At 39.8% G+C, this 15,252-nt stretch overlaps 1 protein-coding gene across 1 annotated transcript in view; it reads left to right on the forward strand.

Moving 5' to 3' along the window:
• The window catches only part of Nup205 (nuclear pore complex protein Nup205), a 676,487-nt gene that overhangs the window by 218,417 nt on the left and 442,818 nt on the right, over positions 1 to 15,252 (forward strand). Inside the window, exons 10-11 of the mRNA XM_067147168.2 lie at positions 11,517 to 11,687; positions 11,774 to 11,967. Of these exons, the coding sequence (XP_067003269.1) occupies positions 11,517 to 11,687; positions 11,774 to 11,967 (365 nt within the window). The remainder of the gene's footprint in view (positions 1 to 11,516; positions 11,688 to 11,773; positions 11,968 to 15,252) is intronic.

Genomic DNA, 15,252 nt, shown 5'->3' on the forward strand with positions numbered 1-15,252 from the left:
ATTTAACAACTATTTGTTTCGCTCTGTTTCTTTCATTTACGTACAAATCCCTGTCTGCCTCGGCCCTTGTTTGGAGCTATTTCTGATAAGCCTTCTTTTTACGTTTACAGGCTGCTCTCACTTCATCCTTCCACCAAGATGTTCGCCTTTTCCCATCTTTATACACGGTTATTCCTAGGCATTCCCGTGCTGTTTCTACTACAGCATCCCTGTATGCCACCCATTCACTTTCTGTATCTTGAACCTGCTTACTGTCTACTGTTCAAAACTTCTCACTAATCATATCCATGTACTTCTATCTAATTTCCTCGTCCTGGAGATTTTCTACCCTTATTCGTTTGCAGATAGATTTCAGTTTCTCTACCCTAGGCCTCAAGATACTTAGTTCACTACAGATCAGATAGTGGTCTGTATCATTGAAAAATCTGCGAAAAACTCTTACATTCCTAACAGATTTCCTGAATTCAAAGTCTGTTAAGATATAGTCTATTATTGATCTGGTACCCCTAGCCTCCCATGTGTAGCGGTGAATAGCCTTATGCTTGAAGAATGTATTCATAACAGCTAAACCCATACTAGCACAGAAGTCCAGCAAACGCTTCCCCTGCCTTCCCATTATACTTCACCATTTCAGGTCTAATTTCATCTATTCCTGCTGCTTCCCCACATTTACCAATCACCCTTTTGAATCCTACAGTTCTATTCCCAACTCTCACATTGAAATCACCCATTAGCACTATTCTATCCTTGCTGTTGACCCTGACTACAATGTCACTCAATGCTTCATGAAACTTGTCAACTTAATCCTGATCTGCACCCTCACATGGTGAATACACGGACACAATTCTTGTCCTAATTCCTCCAACTGACAAATCTACCCACATCATTGGCTCATTTACGTGCCTAACAGAAACTGTGTTGCGTGCAATGGTATTCCTGATAAAGAGCCCTACTTTAGACTCTACCCTTCCCTTTCTAACACCTGTCAAGTACACTTTATAATCTCCTATCTCTTCCTCATTATCTCCCCTTACCCGAATATCACTTACTCCTAACACATCCAGATGCATCCTCTTTGCTGACTCAGCCAGCTACTTTCTTCCATAAGCCCCATCAATATTGATAGCTCCCCATCGAATTCCATTTTGTTTGCCAAATTGTTTCCAAGGAATCCCTCGCCTGTCAAATGGGAGTGGGACTCCATTACTCCCATAGATCAGAGGCTTGTTTAAAATGTTCTGAGCTCGGTAAATTCATGAAGCAGGTTGCTAATCGTGCTGGGGAAAAAGAACAAAGTTGTTGCAATAAATTGCCTAGCATTTGCAGATGACTTTGCCATACTTTCAGAAAGCCGTACAGGTGCAGCAATGCAAGTCAGTCTCCTTGAAAAGACAGCCAACATAACAGGCTTGAGAATCTCTGCCGAGAAAATAAAATTTTTGATGAATATAAAAAGTGCCCCGAAGTTTTTAGTTACGGATATTGGTCAAATAGAAAGGTGAAGAAATTCAAATGTTTGGGTGAGACAATTCAAGAAAATGGTTTAGAAAAATCTGCTATAGAGGAGAGGATACAAAAGATGGAAAGAGCTTACAGTATAACTAAGAAAACTTACAACAAAAAGTGCTTATCAACAAAACACAGTAGTGAAACCAGAATGCCTGTATGCTAGCAAATGTCTAGCACTGAACTACAAGCTTGATAATTTAGAAATGTTAGAAAGAATAATTAAAAGGAAAATATTAGGTCTTCTAACAATTGCAGAGTTTTGGAAATTAAGAAGTAACAATGAAATTTACCAGAACATTGAAAACATATCAGAAACAATAAGAAAAATGAGATTGCTATTTCTTGAACACATTTATAGAATGGATGACAATAGACTATCTAAACGAATCTTCAAGTACCTTTGGTAAAAGAAATCAACCACCACTTGGAACCAAGAAGTCAAGAAAGACCTGGAAAGGAACAACATACGAGAAGAAGAATTATTGGAAAGAAAGATTTTTAGGAAGAAAGTCTTACAAATGGAAGGATTCCAAGGGAGGAAGGAAAAGAAATTAGGCACAAAGTGGACTGAAGACAGGAAAAAGAAGCACAATGAAACAATGAAAGAATACTGGAAGAAAAGGAAAGAACAACTAAGGAGGAAGAATTGAAATTGTAACATGGTTCTTAGAAGGCCGGAACGCGAGGAGGAGGAGGAGGAGAAGAAGAAGAAGAAGAAGAAGAAGAAGAAGAAGAAGAAATTCTTACATTCATGAGTACATAAATTTCCTTCCCATCACTTCCAACACGACACTCAACAAGAACAGACAAAAGACCAGCCTCACTTGTGCTGCATATTCTGCCTCTTCATCCATTCACGTATAGTGACCGCCGCTTGTCTCCCACTCTAGCTGAGGGAGGCATTACTAGACTTACATTAAGATTGATGATGCATGGAAGAGCATCCCAAACTTCACCTTCAGCCCAACGACAAGGACATGAGTTACCTAGAGGAACTAGGTACTGAGTGAACCACTTGAGGACTGTTCATGACCAAAGTAAGACAAGACTGCGGCCCGCGTTATTGAGGAATGCCCGAGGAGATATTTTGAAGGTAACCGGGATGCACTGATAGATGCCACAGCAAGAGCTGTAGAGTGGATCAAGTCTCATTGCATTGTAAATAGCTGTCATGTTTCATATCATCATCATCACTATTATTATTTCCATTTCCGATGAGGCATGCTAAGGACCACGTGCCAATTTCACTTCAATTCTTCATGTTTTGTTGTTTTCTCTTCCGTTCCTTCCAGTATTCTTCCATCTTTTCACTATGCTGTTTCTTTCTGTCCTCGGAGCACTTTGCACCAGGTTTCTTGTTCAGTCTTCATTGGAATTCCTCCATACTTACTACCCTCTTTCTAAAAGTCTCTGTCCATAGTTTCTTCTTCTCTTATATTATTTCTTTCTTTACTTCTTGAATCCAACTAGTTGTTGCCTTTTTGTCCCAAAGATGATTATTATTATTATTATTATTATTATTATTATTATTATTATTATTATTATTTCCGAATATGGCCGCCTATGGACCGCATTGAACCTAAGGCTTAATCTTCTTCTCCTCCCAGAATCTCTTCATCCTTTCACTTCTAATCTTCCTGTCTTTCTCAGATATGACCAAGGTCGTTTCTCCTGGAATGTTTTGATGCTGTCCACTCGGCTTCTAAATTCCTTTCTGTTGCGAATGATATCCATTGTAAGTCCACTTTCTATTGCATCTCCATACCTGCCAGCTTTCCCGGTTTAGGTGGGAGACTCCAGATTTTCGACAGCTTTTCCCGCCTCCCGATTACTCTATTATTTCTCCCGATTTTAGCTTTTTTTTTATGAACTTTAAAAATGTGTTTTCAGATCGCGTCATTTCAGCTATCTGCGCAAGTGGCCGGAAGTCCTTCGTTCATTGCCACTTTCATATGAAATATCGACGAATATTAATGCGAGAAACGCGTGCTAATGTGCGATGTTTATTGAAACGGTATATCGCGTCGCATATATCGATTGTCAATCTCTTGTTCTCGCGTGCTATGTTCGTGTTCGTTCACAGCAGTCTAGTCGATTCCAGAGACTATCGCTAGATTTGGACTCTTTTTTAATAATTTAATGACAGAATTTCAAAGATAGCGACTAGTGACTTTTCTAGAGATTTTATGAGCCATTCGGAGACAATTCTGGCGAATTTTAATGTACTGCTTGATAAAAACAACATTGGGGTTCGCATAATCGGGCGGGCGCGTGATGCAGTATATTATATGCATTTGCTAAGTAATGGCATCTAAGTGCATGACTGATTCACACGTGTGGAGCACGAGTTCATACTATTTTCGGAAGACTTACAAAAGACTGATCATTTCACTCACCTACTTCTTGTGAGGGAATAGAGATATGTAATTTTTAACCTGGTAGCCTCGTATAGTATCAATCGGGTTTTGAGACAATAAGTGTTTACCGTAGTACTCCTGTATTGTGCAAGACATGCAGAACAAGCAGTTTTGATCAATTGTATCTCCTGATTCATCCCGATTTTTCCTGATTTTAATATCTAAATCTCCTGATTTTCGGTTTTATAAAGTTGGCAAGTATGCATCTCTTTTTACCTCTTCGACCCACTTCGTCAGAGCTTTCAGTCCAGTGATGTACTTGAATATTTTCTTAGTTAGCCGTTTCTCATCCATTCTTTCTAGATCCCCATAGAATTTTAGCCTTTGCTTTTGCATTGTGACAGTGATTTTTTCAGTGTATTTGTAGAGATCATTTTTTTTATTCCTCCACTCCCCATCAGCATTTTTCTGTGATCCTAAATTTTTCCTTCTCTCTCTCTCTCTCTCTCTCTCTCTTTTTCCAAGTTCTTGAAGCTCACCCTTTTTATTCATTCTCAGGCTTTCTGAAGTGTAGAGACCCCCTCTGGTTTTACCACTGTGCTGTAGTGTCTGTTTCACCTTGTAAAATATTATTCTTTTGCTGTATCTGTTCTGGGTTAACCTGTAAGCTAATTATAGTTTTCTAATTCTTGCCCTATTCACCTCTTTATCCAATCCATTAGGTTCTATCCATTCCCCTAGATATTTACATTTCTCTGTTCTTTTTACAGTCTAATGGTTCCTTCTAAGTGTGTCTCCCCTTGAGGTCCATATTATATGTATTTCATCTTCTCATATGAGACTTTAAGACCAGTTTTCTCAGCGATCTCATGTAGAGTATTCAGCATAATTTGGGCATTTTCTCGGTTGTGAGCCAAAAGGGCAAGGTCATCTGCGAAAGCCAAACACTTAATTTCTAAGCTCTGTCCCTTCCTCCCTAAATGTATTCCCCTTATTCCTTTCACTTCCAAAGCTTTTTCCCAGGTTGTAATGATTTTTTCTAGAACAATGTTAAAAAGAATTGGTGATAGGTTGTCCTCGTCTGTCTGTCAATTGAATCGTACGCTTTCTTAAAATCAACATATATTACCACGGTGTTCTGGCTTCTCAAAGCTCTTATTCTGAGAATGCTCCTTAGGTTAAATATTTGTTCTGCACATTTGTTTATTTGTATCAGAAGCATACATTTTACATAACATAATGGTACTTAATGATGTATATATCAAATAGTGTCTGCCCAGAATTTTGCCAAATCACAGGCATTAGGTGTCACAGCCATCAAGTCTTTCATTGTACAACTTAAAGGACACTTACTACAGTTCATGAAATGGGCTGTGGTTTGGTCTTCACCACATTCACATAGCCTGGATGTGCCAGGAAAGTCCCACTTTGCCATATTGATTCTTGATCTACCAACCCCAGTGCGAAGCCTGTTCAACGATTTCCAAGTAAACCAATGTTCCTTGTGTCCTGGAGGAAGATGTTCAATTGGTAACATCCAACCAGCAAGTTGAGGAATTCTAGTTCTCCATAATCTCAACCTTGTGGATTGAACAGATTCGTTTAGATCTTCGGTTGTATTCAGGAAACTCCTCGTAGACCTCAATCTTCGGTGGGCTGGTTCATATCCGTACAATGGGTGTGCACATAAGGTAAGTGCTTTAGTTCTCTCATTCATGGATGCAATTTCTCTTCTAATATCTGGTGGGGCAATTCCAGCCAAACAGTAGATTCTGTCTCGTGGTGTTGGTCTCAAACAGCCAGTTATAAGTTGACATCTTTCATTTAGAGAAATGTCAACTTGTTTAGCATGACTGGATCTGTACCAAACAGGGCAAGCGTCCTGTGCAGCGGAGTAACACAGAGCAGGGCTGTAGTTCTCATTGTCTTTGCATGTGTACCCCAATTGGTTCCAGACAACTTGCAAAGGATGTTGTTCCTAACTGACACTTTCTCCTTGATGTTCATGCAGAATTGTTTGTGTCAGACTCGTTGGCTGAATAATGGTCAGCATACTGGACTTTGGTTCACAGGGTCCCGGGTTCGATTCCCAGCCAGGTCGGGGATTTTAACCTTCATTGGTTAATTCCAGTGGCCCGGGGGCTGGGTGTTTGTGCTGTCCCCAACTTCCCTGCAACTCGCACACCACACATAACACTATCCTCCTCCACAATAACACGCATTTACCTACAGATGGCAGATGCCGCCCACCCTCATCGGAGGGTCTGCCGTACAAAGGCTGTACTTGGCTAGAAATAGCCACATGAAAAAAAAAGAGTTGTTTGTAGGTGAGAGCATGATCCAATGCTACACCTAGATATTTATCATAGGATGTAAATCATAGGATCTAGTTGAGTATCTTCCCATACTACCTGCAATTTTCGTGACGCTTACTGTTCTTGAAATGGAAGGCACATAGCTGAGTTTTAGATGGGTTAGGCTTCAATTGGTTTCCTCTGTAGTAGTAGGATAGTTCAGAAAAAGCCTCTGATAATTTTTCTGCTACAACCTCAAAGCAGTTTGTTTGAGTAGCAATAGCTTGATTATCCGCATATGTGAAGCTTCTGTTGCCAACTGGAAGAGGTTGGTCATTCGTATAGATATTGAAGAGCATAGGGGCGAGAACACTGCCTTGTGGCAAACCGTTCTTTTGTTTCCTCCATAGACTATTCTGATCCTGAAATTGGATGATAAACCTACGATTTTGGAAAAGATCGCAAATGACTTCAGTCATCTTGTAATCCTTTGTCATGTTGTATAGTTTGTGCAGCAGTATACGATAATAATAATAATAATAATAATAATAATAATAATAATAATAATAATAATAATAATAATAATAATCGTATGGCCTCAGCTACCGTTTGCAGACATTTCGATTTGACGCCATCTGGCTGTCTGCTCGTCAATTTCGACGTTCTGTTTTACTCTAAGTCCGCTAGATGGCAGCCAGAGTAAACCGGATCTCTCTTGGGCGTCTATGGTTGAGATTTAATTAATTTTGTCGGGTAAATACCAAATGTATCACCAGAGATCTTTTACATGCCGACATCATACGACATGGAGTGTCAAATGGACTTTTTTCCGCCCTTCAAAAATCCGACTACCTCTGCCGGGTTTGAACCCGCTATCTTGGGATCCAGAGGCCAACACTCTACCACGTATCCATCTTCAATATACTGTGTCAGATGGAGGACCTGTGAAGTACAACTTTTCCCTTTTTGGAATCCTGCTTGCTCTGGGATGAGAAGTGGTTCAATGATCACTGTAAGTCTTTCAAGGATCATCCGTTCTAGGATCTTATACAGATGACACAGTAGTGAGTTAGGTCTGTAATTTTTCGGATCGTTTGGGTCTTCACCTGGTTTGAGAATTACAATTACTCTGGCTTTCCTCCATACACGTGGTAACTTGCAGGTCTATATACTGTTGTTGTACAGTTCTAGTAACCATTGTTTAGCAACAGGTCCAAATTGCTTAATTTGTCCAATACATATTTCATCTAGTCCAGCAGCCTTACCATTCTTACACTGATTTTTTGCTCTGTTCAGCTGAGATAAAGTAAAACGTTTAGTGAGTGTATCAGTCGTATGCTCATAATTCCTCTCAATTCCTTTATTCTAAAGTCAACGTGGATTAGATGGTTGTCCATTTTGTAGAATTTGATGTGCAATTTGGTTTGCTGTGACGTTGGAATGTGTTAAAGTTTCATTAGAATCACTACTGAGTTGTCTATGTAATCGCCAAGCTTTTTGACTATTCCTACCCATGTCAGTCTCTTCCATCAACCTTAACCACTGTGCCTGTTTTAATTCAAAAAAAAAAAATTACTTGTTGCCCCATTGTGATATCATTGCCAAAAGGGTTTTCTTCAAATAGTTTATGATACTCTGTTTGGAGGGCAGAGGTTTCTTGAATTACACTTTGTATGTAGTTTGTTCTACATCCTGTAGGGATTGTAGCTCTTGAACACTCCCTGATGATATTATTGAACTGTGGATATGCTTCTAGAATTGGATTGAGTGGTTTGATCTTCTCGTCCAGTAAGTTGGTGAATCTTTCCCAGTGGCTTTCTTAAAATTATATCTCCTTTTAAAGTCGGTCTCTTGAGGTCTAATGGCAGCTATCAGTTGACACATTATTGGGCGATGCTATGTATTCAGAAAAGGAGCACATACAGATTTAATGCACTGATGTGCTTCTTCTCGCTCACAAATATTAAGTGTGGATTATAGCCCCGCTTCCATCTACCATTGTTGGGAGCTTGCTATCATGGATAAGAGACAGATGGTTCCTCAGCCCATTCTAAAACATTCTCACCACTCTTGTCTTGTTCATAGCCCCGAATACTGCTATGGCTGTTGAAGTCTTCAATGAAGAAAGATACTTTCCGATCATTGAGATTGTTAGGTGGCATGAATGAGAATGTTACATTAGGAGGTTTATAGATGGAAACTATAACCGAATTGCTCAATTCCACTGTGATCAATTCTATATCATTTTCTTCTGTAATTGATGTGGAGAGTATCTGGAGATCTGGCTTGACGAAGATTGCACTACCATATAGTCCATGCGGTCTCTCTGCCGCTAATTTCATACCTGGTATTCTAGGATGTGGTTGATGTACATCCCTGTGAGTTTCCTGTACATATATTGCATCACAGTTTGTTGTTTGGCGAAGTTCTTGTAAGAGCTGTTGTTTACAAGTTGACATACCTTCTGTGTTTGTAGATATGACTAGCTGATGTACCCGTGCTTCGCTATGGAATTCTACATTGTATACAGAATTGTAGGTTAGGTACAGTACACGTTGTGAGCAAGACTGTATTAAATTGCATAGCTCTTAACGTTACCCTAGAAACGCGATGGACCGAGCTCGATAGCTGCAGTCGCTTAAGTGCGGCCAGTATCCAGTAATCGGGAGATCGTGGGTTCGAGCCCCACTGTCGGCAGCCCTGAAGATGGTTTTCCGTGGTTTCCCATTTTCACACCAGGCAAATGCCGGGGCTGTACCTTAATTAAGGCCACGGCCGCTTCTTTCCAATTCCTAGGCCTTTCCTATCCCATCGTCGCCGTAAGACATATCTGTGTCGGTGCGACGTAAAGCAAATAGCAAAAAAAAAAAAAAGAGAAACGCGATGGAGAAAACACCAAACGTCTTTTCTCATATGAAGACTGCATTAGGGAATTTTCATTGTAATGGTAGGCCCGCTTGCCTTTAATCAGTCACAATTAGGTTGGGGGAATCGCATTATAATGGCAGACACTCGCTCTCCACCTGTCATTTTACATCCTCAGAAAGACTGTCTTAGTGGTTTTCCCAACTGAAATGAACATAGGTCATTACAATGATGTCAGTAGGAATGGCGTGAGAAAAGCAATGATTTCACATGAAATACTCAATCAAATGAAAAACCACACTTTTTCTCACTTTTAACGAACAGTACTACACTGCCGATCTAACAGTCCAAAGTTCCAGAGCTTGAATGACCAGGCCTCAGACAGCCGTGATCCGTGAGCACTCTTAGTCCTTTGGGGGGGGGGGTTTCGAATAGTGGAGAGTCCCAGGGCAAAAACTATGCTCTTTTACTAATCCGTCTCCTAGGAGTACCCAATGAGTCGGAAAATCTCAATTCACTACACTGGCGGCGGAAAAAAATCTGACTTGGGAGGCAATTTTTTCTTCTAAGCCAGAGAAGAAACCCCCTCTTCAGTGCTAATTTTAAATAAAATGAATGTAAAATTTAATTAAATTGAAGAGGAAGAAGCTCTTTTTAAGAAATGACTCTTTTCAGGGTTGAATTTTGAGTTATTTAGTGAATTGTGGTGCTATAATTTGGAATATGCTTAAATTGTAATTCTAAACCAGTTCATACTACTACTACTACTACTACTACTACTACTACTACTACTACTACTACTACTACTAATACTACTACTACTACTACTAAGCGTCTGCCTTAAGAGTGCACACTGCTCATTCAAACAGCGCGTCAGAGTAGGGATCGATAAGCTGGAATACTATGATGAAACAGTGAGTTACGTACTAGCAGTACGGTGTCAGAAAATGTATGAACCAGAGGATTGATGTGCTAAAGAAAAAAGTTTCCTAACTCCCCAGCTCTTTCTTGCCAATATTCAGTCAGGCTGTTATACTCGGTACGCAGCAGTAATCCCATCTATCGGAATTGAGTGGCAGCATAAGAGACAAAGAACATCACCACAAACAATGGTCAATGTAATGTTGTTGTTGTTGTTGTTGATCAATGTTATGTGCTTTCGATATTGTAGGCCTTCACATTTAGTTTCCTTCCTACTCTGAAATATCACCCCTATCATAGTTGGTGCGGTAAAATTGGATAAAACATAAATGGTCGGAAATTGTATTCTCTATAAATGTTGTTATGTAGTACTTTTCGATAGGACCAATAACATAGGTATTTAAAAATTAAATTTTAGGCGCCTTCCCGTAAACTACAATTTCATACAGGGCGAATGAAATTATTTATAGCTTAGACTGTAGTTTCTTATTCCCCGACTCTATATACCGACTTTCATTAAATTATGCTAACTCATTTTCTCGTGGCTCGGCGTTCATATGGACTTGACAACAAAAATACAAATTCATTAATATCTGTGTTATCAAAGCCGGTACGGTAACAATGTATGACATAAATGATCAGAAATTTAATTCTATATAACTTTATTTATATAGTATTTAGCGATAGGACGACTAATAATATAAAAAATTGAGAATTACATTTTAGGCCTTCCCCTAAACTACCATTTCACTCAGCATGGGTAAAATTATTTATAGCCTAGATTGTAGTGGCTCATCCCCCGACTTCACATGCCGATTTTCATTAAATTTTCTTCAGCCGTTTTCTCGTGATGTGTGTACAGACAGACAGACAGAAGTGCATTTCCTTGTTACTATGGACATAACCGATACAGAAATACAATTCTTTTCAAAATCTGAGCAATGTACAGAGAAAACTCTTATTTTATATATATAGATGGTCATTTTTGGTTCTGAAAAGAACCTTTCCCAACTTAATGAATGTCCCCCTAATCTGCACAATTGTCCTTTTCTAAATCCAGCTTGGTAGTCGCCAAGGAGATGGTCTGCTTGTTCTTCAACTCTTCACATTAGTACTTTAGAGAGTATCTTATATGTGATCGGCAGTAAAGAGATACTTCTATAGTTAGATGTTCGTCCGGAGACCTTTCTTGTGAAGTGGGTGTGTAAGAGCACACTTCCAATCATTGGGGATCTTTTTATCTCTCCAGATTTCTCCTATGATGGCGTGGATTACTTTTGCTCTCCTCCGAACTTCCACATTTCTGCAATAATTTCATCTTCACCTGGTGCTTTGTTGTTTTCAAGCTCATTTATCATCATCATCATCATCATTATTATTCGTTAGGGCCACTAAGGACCGCGAGATCTCAACTGTTTGTCTTCTTGCGGGCCCACCAGGTTTCATCCTTTCGGAGTGTACTTTCTTCTGTGCATTATCATCATCATCATCATCATTATTATTATTATACCGGCCAGGCTTAATTATACTAGTATTAACTCGTCTTTCTTTTTTTTTTTTTTTTACGCAGGAAGGGTTGGAGCCACCATCATCTCTACCGCATCATTTTGAACATCTGCTGTTAACCGTAGCACGACTCTACAAAGAAAATAATTTGTCGCTGGATTTGAGGCTGGAATATTGGTCTCCAATGGAGTCTGCCCCAGTTGAGTTGTTTCCGTATCGATCACCATCCAGACAGGTAAACCACATATCATTGTTGTTACATTTTATGACCAGTGTCATATGCAGTCGTGCGTAGTGACTTGTTGACTTGGTTTGTTGTAGGCCTCACTGTTCAAGTTTGTTCGCCTGGGTGGCGATGTACTTCCACCTGGGCTCTTTGTGCCTTACATGAAAATGTTACGTAGTTTGGCAGCTTCGCCAGCTGCTGCTAAACATGCTTTCAACCTTCTGAAGCAGAATGGAACTGGAAATTCAGCAGCTGTCTCTTGGACACATTTTTTCAAGTCGTTTGAGAGGTTAGAAATCTTAAACCACTTATATTTGCTATGTAGTTTTAATTTAGGTTCAAGAAACTATTGTGTGGTAAATCAGATTATAATAGAGTTATGAGTAGGAACTCATAACAGTATAATCACAAAGATAGGTCAGAATGAAGGAGGGACAAGTGTATACATGCAAACTCAAAAGGACAAAGACAATTTTCACATTTTCATACATTGGCATCTTCAAATAGCTTTGACTAATCATTGTTTGTACTCATTCTATTTAAGGCCTTGAAGAACAGATTTGAAGATGGCAGTGTATGTTTCCTCTTCCTGAACTGTATGTCAGTAACAAGAAACTAGCCCACAGCTTGGACCGCTGTGTGAGATATATATTTATTCTGTGATATGATGCTCATGTCACCTTATTATAAGGAGCTGTTGTGGCTTCAAGTGTACCAGCGCCTTGAACTTCACGTTGCAGAAAATACTTTCTACCAACACTCCCAACTATAGTCCAAATACGTAGTAAACATCTTTCTGAGTGACCAGCCGGGCGTGGTCACATAGGTAGGGTGAGAGATGTGCCTGGCGATCTCTCTCTTCCCGGTTCGCTATCCCTTTCTGGTTCACTATCTCTTAACTTGCTTGATGACACTTGTGGTCAGCCACTGCGTACACATCTTATAAGCAAAAATTTAGCTGACATTAGCTACGGTCCCGTTACACCTAAAGTCCACATGTAGAATCTTGCAGCCGCCCGTAACATGGGTAACAAACACTGCTGATGAATAGTGTACGCATACTATTCCCTGAATACTGGGCTGCCTCTTTCACAATCTCCGTCGTTCCGAATTCCGTCTTCTCCACTGTAAATTCCGTTGAGGTCTTAGCTCATAACTCTGAGCTGGGACTCTTAGCAGATGCTACACACCAGGTCAGTGTGCTCTAGAACTCGCATAGGCAGGGCTGTCTCTGAAGAGGGACCCTACCTGCTAAAAAAGAAGAAAGCATGTCAAGAATGAAATAGAGATAGGAAAGAAGAAACTGTAAAAAAAAAAAAGTGATAAATGAGGAAAAGAAAGAAATGTTGGGAGAGATTCACACGAGTTGGAAAAGAATGTTGTATGGATTGATAAAAATAGAGAAAAGAAAAATTCAACACAATACAAGTGAAGGAAGAAAGTGTAAATGTAACAGACCCAGAGGAGATAAGGAAAAGGTGGAAAGACTAATTTGATAAACTTCTGAATGTGAGAAATGATACAGAAGAGAGTGTAGTGGTAAATGAGAACGATCCAGAAATGGAGAGCGATGTTGCAATGGCGGATGTGCAAATGGCTGTTAAATGAAAACAGGAAAAGCAGTAGGGATGGATGAAATACCATATTTATTCATGTAGTAGACCCCCTCGCACACTAGCCGCCCCCCCTCCCCCCGACAACTTTTCGTGACAAGAAAATGAAAAAATAAATATTTCATAAAATACCGCCCCCCCCCCCCCCCTCCACGTAAATCTTCAGAGAACAATAATTCCGCTTTGAAACGGCCACAAGTCTTACCGCAGCTCTGATGATATCGCACAAATTTGTGAATAGTTTCGTCCACACGACCCAGGCAATGAAAACGCTCATCGAAGTCATGTGGTACATCTGTGTTTCGTAATTAAGAAATGTCCGCCTCTGTAGCATAGGCCTACTGCAGCTCTGCTTGCATCGCACAAATAGGTGAATAGTTTCGTGTCCGACCCGCATATTGCAAGCACGCATCATTCATGTATATGTGTCTGTGTTTTGCAGTTGAGAATGTCTGCCAGCGTAATGGTTAGCACAATTAGCTGCCGTTCTCGGGAGCCTGAGTTTGATTTCCGGTACCGTATTGCCAGAGATTTACGAATGGCAGGAAGATCGATATGCGGTAAAAAGGGCACATGCAACTCCCTTCCATTGGAGGGCTGTCTAAAAAGAGCTGCACCATCTCCGGATGAGGAAACAAATTTACTTTAGTTAAATATTCACGGTGGTTGCTATTAATAAAGCAGGCAAGATCATTAACAGTGAGATTGTTTAATATCTCGTAACTCAGGCCAATATAGGTTTTTTTGGGGTTAGAACTAGGTTTAAAATGCTATAAAAACAATCCAGTCATAACTGTTGTTTAACTCGCTAACGTACCTCACAAACAATAACAATAATAATAATAATAATAATTTTACGTCCCCACTTAATGATTTTTGGAGATGCCATACACAACATACTATGCTTTAATAAAAAAATTAGACAATGATCGTATGAAATTACACATTATGATAATAAAACGCATTACCGCCACACCAGTAGATATTCATAAATGATATAGATGTTGATTCCCATAGGTGCTAAGTACAGTGGAATCTCGATTATCCGTTCCCGGAAAGTACGCTTTCCCGGAATATGCGTTCAAATTACGTGGTCCCGCGAGCATCGTAATTAAATCACGTTGTAAAAGTCCTGCATTATCCGTTCCTCGAAGAAACGATTTCCCGGATCAACCGTCCAGAAATTCCAGTCCCATCAACGCTAAATCCTCGATCAATCGTTTTTTAATAAACTGTATCTCACGAAAGGACGGCTATGGCATATTTATGGATCTTGGCGTTCGGCGATCGGCGGTGAACTTGCATAAGGGGCCATCTTAGCATTGCATTCGGGTGGTATTGTTTAGAGAATCTCGGAAAATCATAGGGCAGAGAGTGGCCACAGCAATTGCTAGAAGACACGGCGCATTTTGACAGCTCTGCGTGAAGACAGAAAGAGTTTCGTCAAATGTTCGCACTTATAAAACGTCCATATTATGTCCAGGGTTAGATGTTTATTATTTACATTTTTTCGATCGTACTGCCGAAGGGGTTTTCGGCACTTTGCTCAGGGCACTGCAGAGTAACTGGGCTTTCAGGCAGGAATCGAAACTGCTCCTTAACACAAATTCAGTATTTTTTATATTATCGTACATGATTATGTTAGCGAGACCAAAACAGATGTTGCACCTTACATTTTAAAAAAAAGAAAGCCATGGGAGGTCTTGGGATTGCCTATTACTGTTTAGGTCCTAATGTAAGCCTGGGAATTTTATGTTTTCGTGTTAAAATACCAAAAACCGCAGTCGTTTTATTTGCGCACGTTACATTTTAAATGGTTGGTGTCATTTCAAACTCGTACTGACATGTACAGCGAGCGCGCTTTTCAGATGACCTCAAGGTCACAAATAACCGTAATTTCTGAAGTTTTGATATTTCTTTTATCTTTCGAATTTGATTGGATTTGTAACAAGCAGAATTGA

Source organism: Anabrus simplex, chromosome 5, assembly GCF_040414725.1.
Source record: "Anabrus simplex isolate iqAnaSimp1 chromosome 5, ASM4041472v1, whole genome shotgun sequence".
NCBI classification, from domain to species: domain Eukaryota; kingdom Metazoa; phylum Arthropoda; class Insecta; order Orthoptera; family Tettigoniidae; genus Anabrus; species Anabrus simplex.